Source organism: Pogona vitticeps, chromosome 7 (assembly GCF_051106095.1).
Source record: "Pogona vitticeps strain Pit_001003342236 chromosome 7, PviZW2.1, whole genome shotgun sequence".
Lineage (NCBI taxonomy): Eukaryota > Metazoa > Chordata > Lepidosauria > Squamata > Agamidae > Pogona > Pogona vitticeps.
Window position 1 is genome coordinate 1,115,531 of NC_135789.1, and position 24,229 is coordinate 1,139,759.

Sequence of the window (24,229 nt, forward strand, 5' to 3'; positions counted from 1 at the left end):
TACCTTATTTCATAGTGTTTGCAAGCGAAGGTTGGTGCTTGTTTTCCTTTTGTAAAACACATCTTGCCCCCCCCCCCAAGAGCCTTAAGTTAATTAGCAATGTTGTTATTAGGGCTATTTCTCTCCCACTGGCCTCTCTTCCTGAATAGCGCTAATGCCCAGACATGCACCCAAGACTGCTGAGCAAACTCTATCCGGAGCAAAGGTCTCTCCTCGGCGTGTTATCCTATCTGCCGTCAAATAAACTCGAACCTCATTACTGGCTGCCCTTTTGCCTCCTCCCTTTGAAATGCTTCGCAGTGCTTTTGAAGAAGGATTTTTTAAAAAGGGCAGGGAACAGGGAGAAAAAGGCTCAGTGGAAAGAAGTTGGAGCACTAATTGATTTATTTTCCCCTCCCACCTTTTCCTCACCCTGACATGGCTTGCGGTTTGTTTCTCTGTTTGTGGTGGCTGCTACTTAAGAGCTTTGAAAAGACGTCCCAGGGGGAAAGGAGGCCCCTGAAATCCCTGACCACACACAAACGAGGTCTTGAACGTGCACTGGGCTTTTCAGAGGAATCTTTAGTTTCAGGAACTAAGGGTGAGAAGAAAGGAAGTGGCTTCTGTGCCAGGGAAGAGGTGGGAAACAAACCAAGAGGTCTGCCTCACCATCCAGCACCAGAGAGAAGCTCGGGTGGGAGAGAAGATGAGGAAAGGTGTCCCCGCTGGATAGCCGAGGGGAAGAATAATGTCTTAGAAACGTTGTTTTCTGGGCTGAGGACTCTCAGAACGCTCTGCCGATGGTTTTGGGAGTTGCAATCACTGACGACCAAAGCCAAGATAATCTACACTGTTGTAGACCTGATTACATTCTGCTCTGCTGTCCTGTCCTACCTTTGGAGCATTCTGAAACACAGCCGACTACCTGCCTCTAATGCCTGAGAGCCTTCCTTGTTGGTCTGAGGCTGGATCTGCATTTGCCTCGAACTGTCATGCTTCCTTCTGACTCCCAATGATGCCTCGATAGAATGGATCTTCTCTATCCCTCTCCTTTTTTCATCTGCACTTGGAGGCCACAAGGAAAGAGGCCAGCAGGACCAAGCAGATTCAGGCTGAAGTCAGATTCAGTTGAAATATTGGTCAGGCTGTGAGAAACTTGGACTGAGCAGGTCAAGATGCAGTGAGTCAAATTGGGTCAAAGAAGCCTAGTCAGAAACAAGCAAATGGAAGTCAATCCATGTCCATTGACCAGTAAGTTCAGGTTAAATCAGTTCTCCCAGGCTTAGTCACAGTGAATGTTCAGGACCCTGGATAGCTCCTTTTGTGCTGAGCTAGAGGAAAACCAGGTCTAAGCGAAGACCTGGAGATGTCTGAAGAAGGTGAGTTAGATCTCACCTTCAGGTGCCTCTTTCCTCCTACGAGAGTTGCATTGCTATCCCCAAAGGGCCCGTGGCTGATTCTGCAGCAGCAGCCTCCTTGGGTGAAGGGCAAGGCTCTCCGGTCACCAGAGTGCTTCTCTCTCTCTCTCTCTCTCTCTCTCTCTCTCTGTGTGTGTGTGTGTGTGTGTGTGTGTGTGTGTGTGTGTGAGAGAGAGAGAGAGAGAGAGAGAGGGAGAAAGACACAGAAAGTCAGAGGAAGACAGAGAAAGCGAGAGGGAAGGAGAGAGGCAGACAGAGACCCAGAAAGGGGATGAAGATAGATGAACAAGAGGCAGCAAAGTTTGGAGGGAAGGCTCTTGTCAATTCCTTGGCCTTAGACTGGGAATGTCACCAATAAGGTCTAAGCAGGTCCTGCAAAGGACCCAACTGGATCCATCCCTGGATTCCCAAGCCACCACTCAGTTTCACTGACTTTTCCTCCTCTGCATTAATGTAAGCATCCTTTTGTTGTGTTTCTGCCCATTTGATTTGGGGGAAAGATTCTCTCTCCTGGGATGTCTCCCAGGGCATGGGAGGTGGTGCTGTGAATGACTGCAGGGCCCCTAGCTGTTGCTTTACCTTGAGGGACGCAGTGCTGCCTTCTAGTGGTCACACAGCTGTGTCCAGCTGTGCTTCCCACTGCCTCTATTGTGCTGAGATAGGAGCAGCCAAGAAGTCACAGGAGGCCATAAGTCTCAAGAGGGTGGGACAGATGAAGCAGATCCAGATGTTCAGCAGATGTTGGGAATTGAGTGCCAACACGCCTGCACTAAGGGCAGTATGCCTACAGGGAGCAGTAGTGGTAGAGGCATATAACTGGAGTTATGTGATATGACTAATCTCCCACTTCTTTTCTTACCTAATATTTCCTTTTCTCAAGTAGATTGATACTCTCAGGATGACTTCATTTCCTCCTTCTCTCTGACCAGGCTCCCTCCTTGGCATGTACATAGCTTAGTCCTTAGCTTGCTATCTCTGGTGTAGGTTCATCCGGTAACAACCCTCTTTCCTTTGGATAGGCAGATTCCTCACCTATCTCCACACATCACCCCAGCAGAGTGGGAAAGTCATTTCCCATCTGGACGGGGTGGTAATTAATGAATGATGTGCTGTCAAGTCCATTCAGACTTACGGCGACCCCTTTCAGGGGTTTCTAGGCGGAAAATATTTGGAAGTGGCTTAACTCCCCTTTCTTTTGGGGGTGCATTTGGGGACAGTGCAGCTTGCCCAAAGCCACCACAGCTTGGCAGATGCAGTGGGGAATTGAACTCCTAACTTAAGGCTAAATGAGTGGGTGAGTGAGCTGCATTTGAACCAGCTGGGTCAGTCTGGATGGCCTTAAGGGTCATTCATTCTGAATGGAGCTGAAACCCATCCTCAAAGCAGAGCAGGGCCGAGGGGACCCGCGTCGGGGCCTGTAGCTGCCCTGCGATTAGCCTGGGGACCCCCTTTCCTTGAGGGGGAGCCCCACCGACCTTGAGAGGACTCAGGCCCCGCCCTCTCTGACCCCGCCTGGTTGCCCTGCCAGCTCCTTCGTCCTCCCCCCGGGCCTGAGTCTTCTTTGCCAATGGCACCGGGACCCCGGAATGGTGCTCCGTGCAGGATGGTGGGGGCGCCCGCTTGTCTTCCTGGCTGCCCAAGGGTTAAGGTTTCTCTCCAGCAAAGCCAGGCGCGCGAGAGAGTGGAGGCTGTGTGAGCGAGCGAGGGAGGGAGGGAGGTGGAGCAGAAGAGAGAGAGAGAGAGAGAGATTGAGGAGGGAGAGAGAGACGGGGCCGGGTGTTCTCTCTCTCTCTCTCTTCCAACCCCCCCCCCGCCCCTCAATCCTCTCCTCTCTCTTGTGCTGCAATAAATCCGGCTTAAAGGACGAGAGCCGAGGAGCCGAGGCTGGATTAAAGGAAAAGTCCGCCTAATACAGACGCCAGCGCAAGAGAAAAAGAGAGAGAGGAAAACAGCAAAGGGGGGGGGGAGAGACGGAGAAGCGGGAGGAAGCGAGGTGGCGGAAAAAGACCGGGGGGGAGGAATGAGTTGAAAGAGGGCGCCCTAAACTCCGGCGGCTGACCTGGGGAGAGAGAGAGAGAGGGAAGAAGGACTCCCGAGCAGGAGCCACCTCGCGGGGACCACTTGAAGCATCTTCCCGGGGACCGCGCGGAGACATCTTCTGGGTACCACTCTCCGCCTCCTTTGGGTACCGGTCTCAGCATCTTCGAGGCGCCGGTCTCCGCCTCCGCGGGCACTTCTCTTCGCCTCCGCTTTTTCTTTTTCTCTTTTTCCCCCTGGACATTGGCTCCCCCCCCCCCACTCTCTTTCCCCGCCCCCCTTGACTTTTCCTCCGAAGACATCCCGGCGATGGACACCCGTGGGAGCCGCCGATGCTTTTCTTCCTTCTCCGCTTCCTCCTCCTCCTCCTCCACCACCACCTCCTCCTCCTTTTGCCGCCGCCGCCGCTGCGTCCTGCTGGTCTCCCCGCGTCTGCCCGTGTCGGTGTCCGGAGGGTCGCGATGCGGAAACCCAGCTTGCCTTTTCTGAACCAGATGGAGTTACTATTTCCAGGGCCAAGACACCCACGATGAGCCGCTTGCTCCCGCTTTGCTTCCTCCTCGGCAAACTCTTCCAGGCGGCGCTGGGTGAGTGCGTGCGTGCCTGTGGCGGGGCGAGACGGTCTGGGCGCCCGGGCAGATGTGTGACACCTGCTCGCCAAGCCCGGTGGGGCGGCGGCGGGGCCTGGGGCGGGGCGGCGGGGCAGGAGAAGAACGGGGAGGGGGCTTGGCTTTCGAACTCACAGAGCCAGAATCCTGGGCGATACATCTGACACACGTAAACCCCCCCCCAGCCCAATCGACCCGAATCCGGCACAAAACTGATCTCGCCCCCCGGATCTGCGGCGCTGCCCGGCTTCGCCTCGGCTCCGGGAAAAACCAGCACCTTTCCTCCGTCAAAGCAACGGGGCTCTTTCTTGTTTTTTGGGGGGGGAGAGGGAGGGGGTTTCGTCGTGATCCTGGTGGTTGGAGGAGGGACAGCAATATCAGCTCCCCCGCCGGAGTGTTTCCCTAAACTCTTGCCAACTTTCCCCAGCCTGGTTCCGGAGTGGTTCCCCCATCCGACCCGACCCGACCCCTCCGGTTGTCTGGATGCGCCTTCCTGCCGCGGCCCCGCTCCACACCTGCCGCCGCCCTCCTCCCTCCCTCCCTCCCTCCCTCCCGCGAACAGTGAAGTTATTTTTTGCCGGAGGAAACAGGAAGGAGCCGGTGATGGGGATCGGGTGGCTTTAATGCCAGCCTTTCTGTGCCAAGACGGGCTCGGGCTTCCTCTCCTTGTCGCTCTCCCTCTCGTTTCCTGGTGTCGTGGTAGATGATGGTGATGATGATGATAATAATAACTAAGGATGGCTGGTAACTCTTCTGAAAGCCCTCCAGCAGCCATCGCAGCAGGAGGGTGAAATCTGGCCAGGGTCTTTCAGGGGCATCCGATGAGTTTTCGTCTCGGAAGGAGGAAAAACAATCTCTCTCTCTCTCTCTCTCTCACACACACACACACACACACCCCACACACACACTCACACGCGCGCCTCGGCGCAGAAACCACCAGGTGAGGGGCTGAAGGGATGAAATCCCGAAGCCAAATACTGTACTGGCCAGCGGGAAGGGGTGCGGCCGGGTAGCCCAGGGTGTGTTCTCCTCGTGAGGAGGGTCATGGGTTGAGTTCTGGCCGATGACTTCTCCAGACACGGTTCGCCCCGGGCAGTGGGTCGCATTGAAGGACCCTCCCTTCATGAAGGATTACAAACCCCATCATCCCACTGGACGGGGTGGGAGGTGTAGCCCCTCAAGTCTGGACGGCAGCAGACTAAGGAAGGGCGATCGGGGAAGCGCCCCCCCGCCCCCCCGCCCCCAAATCTCTCTTCTATAATGTTGATCTCTGTGCCATGTGTGTGTTGGGAACGGTGGCTGGTGAACACGGGTCCCGGAGGGGGGGGGCACCCTTGCTCGTGTGTGTGTGTGTGTGTGTGTGTGTGTGTGTGTGTGTGTGTGTGTGTGTGTGTGTGTGTGTGTGTGTGTGTGTGTGTGTGTGTGTGTGTGTGTGTGTGTGTGTGTGTGTGTGTGTGTGTGTGTGTGTGTGTGTGTGTGTGTGTGTGTGTGTGTGTGTGTGTGTTTGGCCTGGCGTTTTTGCAGCTGAATGTCAGCTGAAATGACCTAAGCTAGAGGAAGCTCTGTCTGTCCGGGGTTACTCCAGGGCAGATGGTGTCATGCCCGGAAGGGATTGTTGGGGGGGGGGGCAGATGGGAGGAGAGAGAAAAACTTGGCTCTCTTGTCTATTTCCAAGGGCAGCACATTCACTAAACGATCAGGAGACGCCAGCCTGCGCCTGGAAGGACTGTATATATTCTACAAGCCTTCTCTTTCTTTCTTTCTTTTTCCACCTGAGCCCTAGATCTGGGGAGGCAAAAACTTCCAAACTTTGGACTGTCAGTTCACCTCCAGGACTAAATCCTGGCTCCCACCCCTCCCCAAACCTGGCACCCTCTGGCTGGGTTGGTCTACAGTACCCCTCATCCACTGACAAAACGGTGGGCTCCATGGGGTGATGGGTTTTGTAGTCAAGCTGAAATGAAATCAATCCATTTCTCTCTCCTGAGTCTGGTTTGACAACCTTGTTTTCAAGGGTGTAAGAAGCCGTTCCTGTGCTACTTCACTCAAAATATATGAAGAAATGTTTGTGTATTTATTTCTCAATGTCTTGGGTATGTTTTATAAGAAAGACCTTTTTCATGCCTGTTTTGGGTGGTGGGGGAAGCAAATGGCGTGAGAATTAGTTACACTGCCCTCTCCGTTTCTTTGTTGGTGGGGGGAGCAGTGAGCCAGCAATGCCTGGAGACAGAGAGGAAGGAGTCTCCTGCCTCTTTATGCAGTGGTTGGGTTATTATGGGCTGGTGGAAGAAGGAACTTGGCATTTTATTTGCCTTTCTGGTTTGGACCATACAGTTGTCTGAATTGTGGTGCTTTTTGTTAACCTGTTTGAAACAAACTGCCCAGATAGTTGGAATAATTTCATTCCACATTTCATTCTGTTTCCGCATGTCTGACAAAGTGGACGTGTCCACAAAAGCCCACATTAAAAAGGAATAATTAGTTCTTTAAGGTGCCACCCAGAAAGCACTGGTGCACATTTAAGATGATCTCCATGCATGAACAGATCTCCATAAGTAAAGAAGGAGCGGGCAGTACTCTGCCCCCAGGGAACTTACAGTTCTCTGTTGGAACAGTGGGTGAGACCAAAAAGAGTGGTAAGAATGGGGGGTGCCGCTGGAATGTGAGAGTGGGAGTTATAATTTGAAAAGGGCAACTTTTCTATGCTGTGAAAAAAAACTTGAAGAGCTGCTTCCTGGCTGGGAGAGCATGCAGATGATTAGCTGAGCCCTTCCAACTTCGTACTCCCAGCAGTGTATGCAACTCAGAGGTCTTCATGATAATCATACTAATTGGATAGATGGCAACAATGACAGGCACAGTCCTGTGCATTCCAAGAAGACATTATGTGAACAATGGTCATGTGGCAGTAAGTTCCGCTGACCCCATCTGCATAGAATGAAGATACCTGTCCTCTCTTTGACCTTTGGTCTGGTGTCTGTGAATGCTAGGAAACTCTGGCTGGAGAGGAGACGGCTTGATCTGTATGCCATTTCGAGCTTAACCAGTCAAGCTTTGGGGTACATAGTTTTGTCTGTGAATAAGCCAATGGTTAGTAAATATATTTATTCAGAATGTCGTAGCCAAAACTTTGGAGTGCAGGCATTCATGACAGCAGTCCCCGCAGACTTTCACCCAAAGTGCAGGTAGCAGGCAGACCCTTATCAACCACAAACCAGCTTGAGCTGTTTCATCCCTGCCAGGAAAGGGTCTTTTGCAAAGCTAACGGCTCCTCATGGCCCTTTAGAGACCAAACCATTCTGACAGATGTTGTATTTTGAAAAAGGGTAAGTGAGTTATGGCCCTGTGCTGTTGCTGGGATAACCCCCAAGATAATTCCAAAGGTAAAAAAGAAGCACAAGGGAGAGGCAGGCAGGATAAGCATCACCATCCCTGCTGAAGCGAATATTCTGGCACATGGGACCTCAACCCTCTTCTCCATCCCAGGGCTTGGAGTAACAAGAACCAGCGAGGTTCCGTCATTCACCAGCAGAGGGGGAATTTCCTGCTCCTGTAGTTCCAAGTCAGGCATTGAACGAATTTTGGAAACTTGGGGTGTGTGTGTGTGTGTGTATGTGTGTGTTCAGGACCTGACCCTACCCAGTTTAACCCCCCCTCCGCTTCTCAAAATCCCAACCTGCCTCCTTCATTCCCAAACTTCAACATGTCTTCCCATGTTTCTCACTCTCAGTTCTGTTTTCTGTCTTGTGCCAGCAGCTTTTTCCTGAAAAAAAAAAAGATGCAGGAAACGGGGAGAAAGGTCTTTGAATAATAGAAAACATGTGTGTGTGTGTGTGTGTGTTTGTGTGTGCGCATTTGGTTTTTTGTTTGTTTTAAAAGCTGCCATGAAGGCTGTAAAAATGTAAAGGCCCAGAAACCTCTTCCAGACTCGGTGCCTCATCCTCATGATGGGCGGCTTGTCCAGACTGTCTGTGCCAAAGGGTCAAAAGGCCAAGATGACCCTCAACCTCCCATCCATATGACATTAAACCATGCAGAGATGTTCTTCGCTCCCAGATGCTCCTCCTTTCTCTCCACGTCCATCGTAGGGCATTCTTCAGGGTGATGCCATGGCTGGCCCTACTGGGAAGCAAAGTGAGGCAGGCACCTCAGGCGGCAGAAAGTGCAGAAAGAGAGCCCGCTGCCTTCAAAGGCCACTTACTGTATTCAGGAGTGGGGGAGGACCCCCCCCCAGTGTCTCATAATCAGGGCTGAGAAAAGATGGAGTCATGTGGTCTGTGGATCAGCTGATGCAGCGGTATATGGAAAAGAGGAGATGTGAGTTTCAAGCCACAGTTGGATGCCAGCGTGGCTAAGAAGAGGGCGAGCTGGTGGAGAGAAAAAAAAAAGCAAGAGCAGTCCTTTTCAGGAATTTTGTTATTCTCTTAAACCCCCCCCCCCAAAAAAAACCACCCCACATCAAGTTGGCCTGTCAGTTAATTCTTTCCTTCTGGCAGAGAAATTTCGGTGTACAATGGACTGAACCCCAGGTATTTGGAGATTTTCCAGGATTGGTGAGTCACCCCAATTTTTTCCATGCTTTAAAAGCCTACAAATGAATTGCTAGTTCTGCTGTTGAAGTTCAGCTTCAGACTCTGGAAGTCAAGACACCACCCACTCAACCGGGGTTGCATGGATGGCTTCCCTCGATCACGACGTCTGTTTTAAGGGGTGTTTTGCGGCTGGCCGCCGGAGATTGGCTTTGTATGCCGCTTTGGTCATCACTCTGGTTGAAGCTCTGGTTCCTAAGATATTTAGGGGAAACGGAAGCCGATCTTATGAGACTCTTCTTTGGAAATGGCACAATGTTCCTTTGTTTATTCCCGGCTTTTAGCCACTTCCTTTTCTAATGCTAGCTTTGGTTTTTGTTCCAGCCTGGTTGTGTTCTGTGTGTGCATCATCATCCCCCCATGAAGCCTTGAAGATCTGTAGCTCCCTAGGAAGAAAAAAAAAAAAGAAAAAAGAAAAACAATAAGGTGGGCTTCTTCCCACTTTTCCTTTTTTTTTCTTCCTAGATCCTTCCTAGATAATATTTTCAGATATTCACAGCCGGGGGTGGCTGTTTCAGGCTTTTAGTTATTTTCTGCTTCAAAGCCTTCTTGTTTTATCAGTCGGGGGAGCAGAAAAGCCAGTTGTTGTGGAACCATCTGTGGAAGTCTCTGCACGGTGATGGAAAAATTGATTTGGGTTTCTTTATTTGTGTAATTCGGGTGGATCTCAAAGGTCATCTAGTCTAGCCCCCTGTGACTCTTGCCGATTCAGAAACAGTACGGAGAGCAGTCATGGGAAGAGCTTCAAAACATGGAGAGCTTGTGCCTGACTTCCTTGTTTTCCTTTCCCCTCCCCATTGCTCTTTCCTTTTGTGACATGTCTTTCTGAATGGTAACCCTGGGGCTGTTCTATCTTCATAGACTCTTTCTTCCATACACTTCAGTGCCAAAGGTGCCAAGAAAAGGATTTATGGCCTTAGGACTGAGTATGTTCCACATAAATCATTAGATGTAGTTAGAAAGGAGGTATGCCAGTGACTCTTGAGCACTAAAGGGTGTACAGAGCCTCCATATTCAGTACCTCTCTACCTCTGAATGCCTGCTGTCGGTGAGCAACAGAGGGCAGGAGTTGATGCCCCACCTAATGGCATTCTCTGAGCCTGCTGGGCTGCTGTGCATGAGAAAAGGATGCTCGGCTCGGGTATGATCCAGCAGAACCATCGTTACCCATGACTCTTCTCTCCTGCCTCAGCCTCTACATGCGGGTGCGTCTCCTATCTACTGGCCACCAGCCATCAGAAGCCACAGACATGCATTTATTTAGTAGAAGAGCCTCGTGGCGCAGTGGTTAAACCGCTGTACTACAGCCAAACCTGTGCTCACGACCTGGGGTTCAATCCCAGGTAGCCGGCTCGAGGTTGACTCAGCCTTTTATCTTTCCGAGGTCGGTAAAATGAGTACCCAGCTTGCTGGGGGGTGGGCAATGTGTAGCCTGCGTAATTAACTTGTAAACTGCCCAGAGAGCGCTTGAAGTGCTATGGGGCGGTATATAAGCAGCACGCTTTGCGTTGCTTTTGCTTTTACATGCCAAGGCATTGGCGCAGCCTATTTGGGGGCTAGTTGTATGAAAAGTGAAAAGAGGGTCAGTTTTCCAGATGTTCTGTCTTTCTTTTTGCACCCATGTTTCCTCTCTGCACAACCAGCTTTATTTTCCATTTCCAACTTGTCCTCCTCCTCCTTCTTTTTAATCCCTATTTCCAGAGCCAGTCGCCCGCGAAGGATTCACACTGGCAGGAGGTAGCGGTCCCCCTCCTCCTCCATCTCGCCTTCCCTCAGATGACCTGGTTCTACCCATCCCACCCCCAACAGCTTCACCTCCCAGCACACCCTGCCTGGCCAAGGGTCTGTGCAGCCCCCCCCCAAGCATTTCAACAGCAGGAGGTTCAGCCATTCCTGTTCTCCTTTGCTCCCCTGCTCTCCAATTTCTCCTTTTTCTGAGCTGCACTATCCTACAGTTCTGGGTTCCCAGGAGAATCCTATGGATTTGAGGGGTGGCCTGTCACAGGGCTTGGGTGTAACTCTTGATGAAGAACTAATCACATACAACTATTTCCTTTTAAGACCCTGCGCTAAGTCTTCATCTCATTTATTTGGCGTGCTTTGCATCCCAGGCGGGCGTCTTGCATCCTTCAGAGTTTTTTAATTTTATTTTATTTTTAACAAGCAAATTCTAGAATCTTGAAGTTGAAAGGGCCCCATAACACCATTGAGGGCCACCCCCTGCTCAAGGCAGGAATCCAAATATTTTAGTTACTCTTGATTAATGAAAAACTAAATAGTTACTGGATCAAAGAAAAGGAACAGCTACCAGGCAAACAGTTACTGGAGAAAAGGAAAGAGGGATGAGGATGGAAGAGGAAAACAGACTCCTGTTTCTGAGACTTCAGCAGGGCTGTTCATGATGACAGGGATGTTTGGATATCACCTTCCTTCATAGGGGGAAGCACATGTCAAGATATGACTCAGTGGCACAGTAAGAACAAGGACAAGTTACATTTTCAGACCAAAGCCATGAACCTGGATGGAGGGACTGTTCCCTCCCCCGCTCATGTTCAAACGTGTTTCGATCCCAAGATTATGTGATATAAAATCCCAAAGACGCAGCAAAATTTGCAAACGCTGGTAAATTTTTCGTCGGAGAGGAAACAGAAGTGAAGTTCTCATCTCTTTGCTCGTTTCAATTAGGGAGTGGGGTGAGGAGAGAAGCTAGCTTAATTTCCTACCTCCGTTTCCCTTGTGCTTTTAAGTTCATAAATCATTGTGAGCAAAATCAAGTGGCCTCCAAGGTAATAATAATAATAAAAAAACCCTGGTGATCCAAGTGTCTCCTTTTCCCCACCCTTGGCCTGCATGCTGACGATGGGCTTCCTTTGCTTCTCGGAGACCTCCTTATTACCCCGACCGCTACTTCTCCTCTTCAAGGCTAATGACTGGGCACCACCGTTATCTCCCTTTCATTATCTTTTCCTTTCTCCTTCTTGACAGCCAGCGGAAAATAAACTGTCAATCAGGGGCTGTTTTATTTCCTTTCCTTTCATTTTGTTGATGGGGACTCTGCTGCTTTCGGAATATTTGGGAGCCTTCATCACCAGCACAAATGCCAAAATACAACAAGGGCGGAGGGAGGGAGGCCAGTTTTGATTTTTTTTTCACCCACTCTGGCTTGGAAGGTAGTGCGACTTCTGAGTAGTGGGTGCTGGATTTTTGAATCCCCTTCCCCGCCCATGAGGCTTCCTGGGGTGACCTGGATCAAGTCATTCCTCCCTGAGTTAACCTGGATGCAGCTGAGACTAGAAACAGTCATGTTGTGGGGATGGGCCATCGACTCTCGGTTTTAGTACAGGAATTATTCAATTGGTGCTATCCAATGTGCTGAAGCGCTTTCTCTCTCTCTCTCACACACAGACACAGACACAGACACAGACACAGACACAGACACAGACACAGACACACACACACACACACACACACACACACACACACACACACACACACACACACACACACACACACACACACACACACACACACACACCTTTGAATCCTTGAGCAAATCTGGAACAGATTTATAGCCCCCACAATGCAGTCAGTAGTCTCTATGGCCTGGATGTCCCTCAGGTTCCTCTACTTGTCAGGGCTATTGTGAAGATAAAGGATCTGATCTTAATCATCTTAGAACTGCAGAGCTGGAAGGGACCCTGTGTGGATGATGAAGTCCAGCCCCTCTCAAGGAGGCCCAGTGGAGGGGGGGGGAACTGAACTCCCAAATTCTGGTTCTGCAGCCAGAGATGTAAACCACAGAGTGATCCAGACCTCTCCATGTCCCTCCTCTGCTGGGTGGCCTCTGCTTCAAAACCTTCAGCAGGCAGGAGGCTGCAGCTCATGGGGAAGGGGGGGGTCTATGGGAAAGTCTGCCAGAGGGGCCCATAGAACCTGGACCTGTCATTTCAGATCCCCTGGCACTCTGTGTGTGTGTGTGTGTGTGTGTGTGGTGTGTGTGTGTGTGCGCGCACGCGCTTATCTACCACCCCACAGGGCTTAGCGTCCTGTCTGGGTGATTTTCAATTCAATTATATAGACTGCACATTGTTCCACACCACACCACACCCCGTGCTAGATAGGGAGCGATAGAGCACAGCCTGAATGATGAAAATGTCAAAAAAGAAAACTTACTTCCTAGGAATAAAATAAAATAATTTGCTCAGTCAGCATAGCCACTGTAGTCATCCCACCCACCCCAGCCCCCAAAACATTATCTTTACACCTAAGCTGCTTCTCTCTGGTTTGGGACTATAAGGCTGCCTTACCCCTCCTCCCTCCTCCTCACCATTCCTTGCATGCTGCACTTTAACTTTAGACTGCAAACCCAAAGTGCTCTCATGATACTTTTTTTTTTTGCAAAATGCCCTGAAATTCCCTTTATGTTGTGCCCGTTGTTATCAGTTTTGCATCCAAACATGCAAGTGTGTGTGGTTTTATGCAAATCTGTGTCTCTTTGGGGGGGGGCAAAGCGTAAAGGGGTGGGCCACCCATGTTAGGAGGCACTTAATTTTGGAAAAGACAGCTTTTGAGAAACCATGGTTTCAGTAAAAGTATGCTGACACAGTACGGGTTTGGAATACGTCTACATGTACACGTATGCATGGATGGAGAGAGAAGCCTCTGGAGTGCCCTGTTTGAGGGACACAGTTCTCCTGCCCTCCTGGAAGCTGGCAATCTGTTTCTGATTCAGGAGACAAGGAGGGGGAGAGAAAGCCAATGCCATCTGCGAGAAGCTTCTCGGCTGGAAGCGATGCCATCTCTCCGGATCCCCTGACTGCCAAATGGAGGTGGGCGGGTGGGAGGTTCAACTTTGACCCCTCAGCAAGTCGACCTGAAGTTCCAAAGCCCTGTGGCCGAAATAGGCGGAGGGGAGCCCCTCCCTTTGAAAAATGCTGTCCTGCTGGATGGGAGGGGAGGGATGGCTCAGAGGTTAGAATTCACTCAGTGCCCCCCACGAGTAACTTGTCATTCAAGCCCCTTCTCTCCCCCCTCCCAGTGGCAAAAGTATGGCTGTCTCGGGGCTGCAGTGGAAGGGAGGTCCTCACTCCTTTGGCGAGGCAGCTGGAGCTTCGTCCTTATTCTGCTGGCTCAGAGGGGTGGTCCGGAGAAGGGAAAAGCAGCTTTTCCCGACTCTTTTAATCTTGAGCCCGGCTGGTTGGCCTCTCGGGGTCCCCACGAGGAACTCCTCCCCATGGCTTCCAGGGGGACCCCTCGGTGCTCAGAAATGTGAGACAACCCCCCCCCCGGTGCTTGTCTGGGAATTCTGGGAGGAATGAGGGGGGTGAAGGCCTGAGGGAGAGGAGGGGGGTCCCCCCTCTCAGGACCTGCAGGAAACAGGAGAGCTCGCCTCCTGCCCCTTTAACCGTGGCCTGGCCCAGGGCAAGTTCAGCAGGTGTGGCCGGTTGACCTGTCCTGAACGAGCCCCAGCTGCTGAAACGGGTCTTCTTTCCCCTCCCCACCCCAGCACGTTTGGAGGGAAGCCAGCCCTCGGGCCCCTGCTGGGCCTGGGGGGGGAGAACCCCTGGACAGAAAGCAAGGCCCCCGAGAAGAAGGCAGCCCTGGAGAGCAAGGGCCCCCCTCCTCGCGAGTAGGACCTCTTCCCAGGGGGGCCGCCAAGGGCCCCGAAGAGCCGGCGGGGGGGGGGAGAGCTCGGAGAGGCGAGCAGGGAAGGATGCCGGCCGCGGTGGATGCTTCTGCCTCGTGGCGCCCGCCCGCCCCCGGACAGGGCAGGAAGGGCCGCCGGTCAACCGCACCCCCCCCGGGCACCAAGCGGCTACAAGCCAACACCCAGGTGAGTGTGTGTGGGGGGGGGGAAGAGAAGGTATTTTCCGCCCCAGGGCATCCCGGGCTCCTCTCTCCACCCTTTGGGCTCGAAACGTCCCTCCGGGTCGCGGCGAGCTTCGCCTTGCAGCCCCCCCCTCGCCTCGGGTGGGGGAGTCAGGACGGAGCCCCCCGGGGGGGAAAGTGACATTGTTTTGTTTGTGTGAGGTGGTGGGTGGTGGAAGCTAAGCGTGCCACAGTCCTTCAGCCCGAATCCTATTCCTGTTTATGAAATGTATTTATTTAAAATAGTTCCCCCCCCCAAAGAAGCCAAGGCGGCTTACGTTGGCACGAGCCCGCCATGAAAAGCTAGAGACCGCACATGGTTGACATATCACGCAGAAATGAAGAACACAAACTGTAGATACAAACAGCTCACGCACACGCACACGCACACGCAAACCTTTCTCCCCTGCGGTGCCCTCTGTCGCTCCTGAGAAGGGAGCCTCCCAGGAGGCTGGGGCTGGCCCTGGAGGTTTGCCCAGGGATGAAAAGGCCCCGATCCTCTGCTGCTGCTGCTGCTGCTGCTGCTGCTGCTGCTTCGCCGCGGCCGCCTTGCCGCTCCTTGGGAGCCGAGGCCGTCCAGCGCCCTGGAGAGGAGGAAAGGGCAAAGGCGGCGATTCCAATTAACGTTTCCTTCCAGACGCGCTTGTTTCAAAGCGGGAGCGCTGGGCTGGCAGGGGAGCGCCAACTCATTAACCTGCGCGCCGGGGCCAAGCTGGCGGGGGGGGGGGGGCAGAGGAAGCCTTTTCTCGCTTCCTTCCTTCCTTCCTCTTCTTTTAAGACAGTGGGGGCTGGCGAGGCTTGAAACAAACTCTCCCCCTCCCCTTCTTTCAACCCTGAAAGCTGCCGTATGGCCCGTCCTCAGTAGAGGTGGGAAGTTGGGCATTTGCAGAATGAGTAGCTTCCCAGAAATATATTTACCATGGTTTTATGTGTTATGTGTGGGGTGTTTTTTTTTTGGGGGGGGAGGGCAATTGCAGTGAAATCCAGGCATGGTTGCCCATTATTGTCTTGAGAAAGGCTCCTGTACTTCCAAACTTCGTACATGAGAGGGCTCACCCTCACAGTATCGGTGCCCTACATCACTGTTGATTGCTTGGTATATTTCTCTCCCCTACTTTACCCCTCCTCCAGTGAACCTGAACAAGACTTTGTTTTCTTATTAATAAGAGTGAGTGGCCTCAGGTTGCCCATGGGGTTTGAGGGCTCAGTGGGAGACTTTAATGATGATCTCCCCTGCCCCATTCCAGCACCCGAAACCCTGCCCTGCCCTGCCCTGCCCTGCCCTGCCCTGCCCTGCCCCCACTGTAGACCCGGCCCCATGTGGTGGCTCCGCAGTAGTGCTTTGAGATAACCCATGAGGTGGAGAGCATGTTGGGTCAGTCACCTTCCACGCACGGGGGATGATGGTGCAAAAAGGCCTTTTGCATGCGTTTAAACAGGGCCTGGATGACCCTCTGTCTGAGATACTCTAGCTTCGTCCTTTGGTTGGACTAGACCAGGGGTTCCAAGTTGGGAGCCCTCCAGATGTTCTTGGACTAACCCCCCCCCCCCCCGCAGCAGTGCTGGCCAGGATCTCTGGGAGCTGAAGTCCAAGAACGCCTTGGTTACCCAAGGCTGGGAAGCACTAGACTAGATGACCCGTGGCTTCCTTTCCGAGTCTATCATTCCATGGTTGTGCGTCTGGTTGGTTGGTTGGTCTTCCACCATGTTGAGAGCCCTGGTTTTTGCTCCTTAGTCTTGCTCTTTTTCCCCTCTTCCTTTGGTGTCCTTGCAGTGACTGTGTTCATGGAAATAAGACCCCCCACCTGACTTTTCTAGAGTTTTTGAAACTTCCCCATAGGGCGGATCTGTGATGGCATTGCAAATATCTGGAGGCTGGCCTGAGAGAGCTTGTGGTTTTCTTTTGGGACAAGAGAGAGTTGGGCCTTTGCGCTTCGCTGCGTGTCGACCGTGGTGGCACCAAAGTTAAATAAAAACATGGTTTGAGGGCAGAGGAGGGAGGAATGTGGGGTGTTCAACAACAACAACAACAAACCCCCACAAGTGGATGCATTGATGGTACCAGAAAACCTCTTGCTCTTTCCTCTGCCATGGACAGGCAAGAGATCGCCTGGACTGCCATGCCTGGTCGCTCATTTTGAAGCCCCTCATGGGCACACCTGAGCAGGTCCCCGTCCGCAGGGTCCATGCTCCACTGTTTCATCCTGCCCCCCCCCTTGCAGAGTCTGATTCCCTGTCTAGGGTGTAGGTGGGACCTGGGGCCCCCAGCTGCTTCTCCAATTGCTAAGATTGAAACTGGGATGTTCCACAGCTTTGGAAAAGTTACATTATGGGACAACAACTCTAATTATCCTCCTGCCAACGTGGGCCAGGATGTAAGTGAAAACATCAGGGTGTCCAGAAGTTTTAGAGCAGAGATAATCCGGTGCCCTTTTAAGCTTTGATCGGCCCCAGCCACTGTCCTCCGTGGCCAGGAATGATGGAAGAGCTGCCAGGGTCAAAGGGACCATGGTTCTGGAGGAGCCTGCCGAAGCCATCCTGCCTGAGATGAAGTGGGTTACTTTGCCGATTTCGGTTAGATACAACGACGCATGGAAGTTAGTCTTCGAAGAAGAGTCTCTGGTCTCTGCTGAGGCCTGTGCTGTTCCATCGCATCCTCTGGAAATGTTGGCTCTGGGACCAGGTGGTGGCCCTGGCCGGCTCCTCTGATTGCAGCACTTGTAGGGAACCATCTCCAAGTCCATTAAATGGCCTGTGGTTGGTCTCATCTCATTTGCTTGTCAAAATATTCACTTCCTGTGGAGCTGATGTGACGTTTGAGGGCTTCTCCTCGGGCAAAACAGACGGAAGGAGGTCTGAGCGCTTCAGCAGAGGTTTGCAAAATGGCTCAGCATCTGTCTCTCTCTCTCTCTCTCTCTCTTGCACATCAGACCTCCTGCACTTAAACTTTCTTCCGAAAGATTATTTTAAGTGGCGAAAGGGAGGGAAGGGTGAGACGTCAGGCTTTCCTGCCCCTCAAATGAGATCTGCCCCAGAGGCTGTGGAAGAGCAGCAAGCCTGGTGTGGGTAAGCGATAGGGCCTTCTTGGGAGTAGCCCCCTGACAATGGCTCACTCTTTCTAAACATATTCTTCATTATAAGCTGCCCTAGGAATTTCTACTGAAGGGTCCGTTTGGTTGTTTTAATGAACTCTGTTGAGCCGGTTCCAACCTTTGGCTGGCATCCAGAGGGTTGTTTCACCTGAAGCATTCCCAGTGAATTAAGAGTGGAATGCTATGCCAATAATTAAGTGGATTCCATTTGATTCAATGGGTCTGTTCTAGTTCAGAGTAGCCATAGGATGTCAGCCCTGATGGTTTGCTTGCCAGTAAAAGTGAAGAAGCAGAAATGATCTGGAGTGCAGAAGGTTGTGTGTGTGTGAATGCGTACCAGTGGTGGGAACTGGAAATGGGTGACAATCTTGCATTTTATTAAAAGTGAGCCCGGGGGTAATTTGACTTATACCAAGTCACACCTGTGCTCCATCTAATATCCCATGGTTGGCAGCTCTGATGGGCCGCCACCCCTCTTTGAGATTTCAGGTAGGGGTTCTTTCCAAGTCCACCCTGGAGCGCATGGGTTTTCCCAACGGTCTCCCATCTGTGAACTAACGCGGCTGGATCCTGCTTCTTCTCTCCACATCGAATGAGTCTGAGTGCGTTCATGGTGGTCAGCTGAACAATTTCATCGTACGTAGATTCAGTAGACGGCCGCTTTGCCAGTGGGTTATGGCACAGGGGTCTGAACAGTTCCAGCCTCTAAGCAGGAGGCATTGCCTCTCCATCTCTCCCTATTAGATGCACGGCTCGTGTGCTTTTAGGGCTGTGTGGCCCTCCCAGATTTAGGGTGGAGTGTGGCAAGGGTGGCAGAAGGGGGCTTGCAGTGGGAAGCTTTGTCTCACTTCCTCCACTGGGTGCCTTCTTCTCCTTCCTCCGAACCGGCACCCGCCCTCCCTTCCTCCATTTCTCTCCAGCCAGTTGAAAGCTTCCTGCAGAGGGGAAAATAACCAAACTCTTTAAACATTTAGAGGGCTTATTTAAACAATGTTATCTCTCTCAGGGAAAAAGAAAGAAAGAAAGAAAGAGGGAGCCTATTTAACGGCTATATTTAGCAGAAGGTGTAGGGTAGAGCAGATGTGGCAGGGTGTTGAATAGGGGGCAGCAGGAATATTAATTGCTTACATTGTTCTTGTCTTTGGGACCTGGTGAGTCTTAAGTATAATAAAGTTCTGGGAGTGGAAGAGCAGACGGTTGGGTAAAAGAATAACATACCATTTGGGGGGTTGCTGTAATTAGGGTTTTGATATCACATGGTTCCATGGGGGGGGTCTCAAAAGTGGTTCCAGGTGGAGACAGTTCAACATAAGGAGAGTTCTTATTTTATTTTCTTCTGCTCTTATTGCGGAACAGAAAAAGCTTCCAGTACTTGAGCTTACCAAAAGAATGACTTCGCCCTTGTAAGTCTATGAAATAATAATAATAATTTTTAAAAAATGAAGAGGGAATGAGGGCAGGCCTGAACGCAGGCGGCATTGACTTTTGGGAGGTTTAGGACTTACAGCTCCCACCAGCCCCAGACAGGGTCGCCCAGGGTCAAAGGGGGTAGGAGTTCAGGCCCAAAAGCATCTAAAGGCTCTTGGAGTAGATGGTAGAGAATGTTGGGGCAGCATGGACTTTTCGTCCTGTTGAGGTTGCCCGCTTGCCCGCTAGCGAGGTCCTCTTCTCGGATGCTCTGCCACTGCCCTGTCTTTAGATACTGCCCCCCCCATTCAATTGGCAGCCAGTCTTCTGGGAGCAGAGAGCCTCCTTTTTACCCCCCCCCCCCCCGCTGTTTATGGACCTCACTTCCTGGGGTTTTCTCCTGAATATGTTTGGTGCTTCTCCAACCCCATGGGGCCCCCAGGATTCATTCTGATTCCTCTCCTGGTGGTTGGCATCTTACTTAGCTCAATAAGGACCAATGAGTAAACCCCTGGATTTGGGAAATAGAAAAAAATGGCTGTGTCTGGATAGTGCTGTGAAGGCTGCTTCTTAAGGGGTACCCAAAACACTTCCCCAAGATAAGTCTTTGTTGGGATTAAAATAGACACACAAACACACGCATGCACGACCAAGACTGTTTTGACACCTTTAAGACGCATGAGTTTAATTCAGCTTTGGTTTCCCCTGGATTGCAGCCCTGAGCCAGTCCACAAAAATCAGAGCCAAGTAAAAAGGGCGAGTCCTCCAGACCCCGTAAGACTTTGGGTGGGTTGTGCTATGGCTGAGTAATGGGCTGCACCCCCTCCCACCCACCCACCTCCTCGGAAACCCAATTCCTGATTTTGGTGGCAAGAGATAAAGGCTCTGCAATTCTCCTGCATTTTCACCTTTTTATTTTTAGCCAAAAGAGAGAGAGAGAGAGAGATTGAGAGAGAGAGGGGCATGGGGTTGATTTGTAACCTAGCATTGCTGAAGTGAGTGGGAGTCTTTACCTAAGAAGGAGAGAGGGAGCCGAAGAGGGAAAGAACAGGAATCCTGTTAAAGCAAATAAGCGCCTCCGTTTCTCCAAGCCCAACCACTGAGTGCATTATGAAGCTGCTATTACCCTTCCTCACGGGAGCACTGAATTAAAGGAAATATTTTACGATGCCATGCTTCGTTATGTTTTATTAAAAGTGGTGTGTCAGCTTCCCCCTGCCACATTCATCAGGCAGATTGTCCCTCCCCAATCGCCTCCCCCCAATCACACTGCATATTAAAGCAGCCGCTCCTGGGCGGCAGTTTGCTTAGAAATAGAATCCGAGACATGATCGCGAGGGCCTGTGTTCAAATCCTGCTGTCGGTGAGTTTGAATGGACCACAGTAGCAATGATCTTTCCGGGCTGGGCGGCCTCATTTGCGCGTCGGCTGGCATTTGTGTGCACGTGTGTGTTTGTTTATTTGAGCGGCCACATACAGGCTGAATCCAGCTGTTAACCTCAGCTAGAGAAGGTCTATTCAACCAACGGCACTTATGTAAATGTTGACTCAATAGGTCTATTCTAGCTGAGACTTAGTATTGAATTTATGACCTTGGAGAGTGAGGGAGGGAAAGTGAGAACTCCACTCGGAACAATAGGAAAAAAGCAACCATTTATGTTGCAAAAAGTGTTTCATTTATGGTGAGTTAACCACCATTTTGTGGGGGAACTTAAGGTGAGCAGCTAGCTACTCAATGTCCAACTCCCTTTTCAGGCAACGTAGACCTAATGGTGTTATATTGTGACTGTATCTTCATGAAGCATAAAGTTACTCCTTTTCTGCTGTAACTGTAACTTTCTGTAATGACTTTCATAGTTACAGGGCATGCCACATCACTGGGCTCACACAGCAGCAGAGGTGGGCCACCATCAGCTGCTGGACCAAGAGATCCATCTTACAGTGTGTATACATGTCTGTGTGAGGGGGGGGATTTCAACTGTATCCCAAGATGCCCCCCACACCCTCCGTCTCAGTTTGATGTTAACTCGTGCTGCATATTCTCTTATTGCCTCCAAATGCTTGGTGCTCAGTAAGACTCTCTTGATGCTGTGCCTCTCCCCTTTAGGGGACCGTGGCAGCTGCAGGACTTCATAATCTTGACTAATGACAACAGAATTATCACTGTGTTCTGTGACATAGAGAATTCTTATTTTTGTCTTTGTCTGCTCCCACCTGCCATTTCTAACACCCTTAAGACTTCTTCAGAGAACAGAAGGCCTGGGAACACGCACAGGTTTTTTTTTTTTTTTTAAGTTTCTATTGCATCAGGACCCATTTTTGTTGACAGACGGATTGGTGGGATAGAAAACATGGATATATAAAAGACTAGGAACTGGTGATTTAGCCTATCTCTTGACTCAGTGGCCTATGTGGGAATGCTAGAGCCATAGGATGATGGAGTGGGAAGGGGGCCTCAAAGGCCATCAAGTCCAACCCCCTGCTCAAGGCAGGAATCCCAATCCAAGCAGATCTGACAAGTCAATCCTTCTCTAAATCCTGTTGGTTCAGTGGGTTTCCTCTAGCTGTGACTCGCAATTGGATTAAAGCCCTTGTCTGTTGCAACAGAAGGATGAAACCGACCGCTCGGTGCCGGCTGTTTCCCGGAGACTATCAATGATGGGCAGGTCACAATGTGGACTTACTTTCCTGCAAGGGACTGAGAGACAGGTGTGAGATGACTATTTGATAAGGCCTCCCTATCAAGTAGAAACTGGGAGCCAGGAAGGTATTAATTAGCAGTTATTCCTCAGTCATTTGGAGGCAGATTAAGGTAACAGGGTCCACTCATCTGTTTTTGCAGCAGCAGAGAAGTAACAGTAAATCAGCATTATGGATCGGTGCTGAAAGAGAGAGATATGTTTTAATCTTATTAGCAGCCCAGCCTTACAGGGTGAGCAGAGGGATTATTAATCAGAGGGAGTGAATCTGCTTAGAAGAGGGGGCAGAGAATGGGGAGGGGGAAAGAGGAGAAGGCATGTAGGTTATAGGAGGACCCGCAACTGGTGAAAGTGAATATCTGCTGGAATGATGAACTGAGAAAAACTGGCTAGAGCTGGAAGGGTGTTGATGCCCTTTGTGAAGGAAGAATGAGTTATGCCTGGTATCAGGCAGTCTGGATCAGGGCGAGTGAAAAGCCAATCTCCCAGGCTTGGAGGAGATGTCCTGTCACCTTACCACCACCCCCACCACCCCCGGCACACAGCTTGAGGCTGATGGCAGTCGACGTCTACCCTGGATGGCACTCCGATTGGCCAAGGCTGTCAGTCTTGGTCCCACCAGAGGTTTGAACTTCAGTGACCCCCATCCCTCACCTTGGGCTCATGTAGGCAAGGGGCTGGGCGGAAAGCCCTGGAGGGACTGTTGGCTGAGCAGGGGCGATGGCCCCCTTGGGATGAGCGGCGTTGGCTGCCTGATCACCCCTGGGTGAAGAGGACGCAGGAACTCAAGGAGGATGATTCCCCACAAGCAGGAAGCCCTGGTGTTTTGATCCCTGGGAAAGACCTTCCTGCAGGGTCCCACCCACCCAAGTTGATTAGGGGCCAGGTCTAGGGCGGGCATGGGATCGGGAGGCAGGCCTGGTTGCGTGGCCTTGTCCGTCACCTGCTGCCCCTTCAGAGCTTTCTCTTGAGTCTGTATAAAAACCCCAACGAGATTTTGGCCCATGAAGCTCTCGGGGAAGGAAGGCGCATCAGCTGGCACAGACAAGAAAGAAAATGCCGACATTTAATAAACTGCGCCTCTCTTGTCTTTGGCAAACTCCTGGATGGTTGACATTTTCCCCCCTTCTGCCACAGCTTTCATGCAAATGAGTGTGTCTCAGAAAAGGTTTCCATTTTTAGATTGCAGAATATTAAGCAGAAGGTTGAGGATTTTTAAGATTGGCTTGGAATGTGTGGGTAGCTTATGGAAGGGCGGCCGGGGGGGCGGGGAGGAAATGCATTTGAAATGATGGCTTTGACCAGCACTTTCTTCCTTTCATTAATCTGCCTGTAATGGGGTGGATTTTCTTCCAAGAGGCTTGGCTTCCATGCGCTGCTTTAAGTGTACTATTTTATTTTTATTTTCTAAAAAAAGAAAGAGAGGGGAGAAAGGAGACTGATCTGATTCGATGCCGTGATGCTATTGAATGGATGCCAAAAGCCGGGCATTAATAATAACAGGATCAAGAGAAAATAGAAGGATCAATAGTTCCAGATGAGATGGATCCTATAAAAATGCTTCAATCATTGTTTTACCTATAAATTCATCAGCTGGAGAAAAAGTGTACACTGACGTTTTGCATGCCTTTCCTGGCCTGGCCCTCTCTTGGTGACGTGGCCTTTATGCTGATTTTAAGTTCAGTGGGAAGTAGACACCTGGGAACATCATCAACAACATGGAACGGCAAGGCTAGAAGGGACTCTGTGCACATTCGAGTCCAGCCCCTGTCCAGGAGGCCCAGTGGGGGAATCGAACTCCCAACCCAGTGTTGATCATCTTAATGGCGTTCATGATGGTGGCTCTCTTGTCTAGGGTTCATCTTTCAGTCCTAAAGAAACTCTTCAGAAGCTGTGTTTTGAACTAGAGGTAGTGATGAACTCAGTCTGCCTAGGAAGGGCATCTCATAAATGGCCAGGTCAGCTGTACGGAAGGTCGGAAGAAACTCTCCGGGAAACTGACTCAGAGTTGACCGACATCCTTGGGTGTTTAAAACACGCGTGCTGTCATGGTCCATGTATGGGACTAGTACTTGGGAGATCTGGTTTGAAATCCTCACTCGGCCCTGCCTGACTTTATAGAATTATTACTTTGAAAACAGAGAGTAAAGCGGTCGCATGCGTTGCCATGAAAAAAAAAAAGTGGAGAGAAGGTGGCAGAGAGGAGGAGTCACAGATAAATAAATGGCGATTTATTGGCTGGAAGGTGGAAAGACTCCAGTGAATCCTTAGCTCTTGATCCTTTCCGTGGGCGGCAGCGAGGCTGACTCGGAAATGGCACCTCCGCACAGGGCGAAGTGGCGAGACAAGCACTGGCGGTACTCTGCCGACCGGCAGCGTCTAATTTTTGCAGATTGTAGAGCCGGGGTGTTTATATAATTAGCGGCAATGAGTTACATATGTACAGCGACGGGAGCAGGCGCCCAGATGAACAGTCTGGGCGTAGGTTAGGTAATCAGAGAGTGGTGAGCAATTGCAGCCTCTTGATTAAAT

The 24,229-nt window shown here is 51.1% G+C and overlaps 1 protein-coding gene and 1 long non-coding RNA gene across 5 annotated transcripts in view; one reads left to right on the plus strand and one right to left on the minus strand.

Moving 5' to 3' along the window:
• The window catches only part of IGSF21 (immunoglobin superfamily member 21), a 123,461-nt gene that overhangs the window by 9,759 nt on the left and 89,473 nt on the right, over nt 1–24,229 (plus strand). Inside the window, exon 1 of one of the 3 annotated variants that reach the window (XM_072977469.2) lies at nt 3,128–4,021. The exons of 1 other annotated variant lie outside the window; for it this stretch is intronic. In XM_072977469.2, coding sequence (XP_072833570.2) covers nt 3,964–4,021 — 58 coding nt within the window. In that variant the 5' untranslated portion in view covers nt 3,128–3,963. Of the gene's footprint in view, nt 1–3,127; nt 4,022–17,489; nt 17,566–24,229 lie in introns of those variants that run through there. One more of the 3 variants, XM_072977470.2, reaches the window with a different exon arrangement.
• Nucleotides 5,410–15,187, minus strand: LOC140701616 (uncharacterized). Of its 2 annotated transcripts, XR_012080523.2 has the most exons (3): nt 14,897–15,187; nt 8,244–9,017; nt 5,410–7,805 (listed from the first exon to the last, which is right to left on the minus strand). It is a non-coding gene; the product is annotated as an uncharacterized LOC140701616 (long non-coding RNA). The 2 variants fall into 2 exon arrangements; XR_012080522.2 differs by having other exon boundaries at nt 5,410–9,017.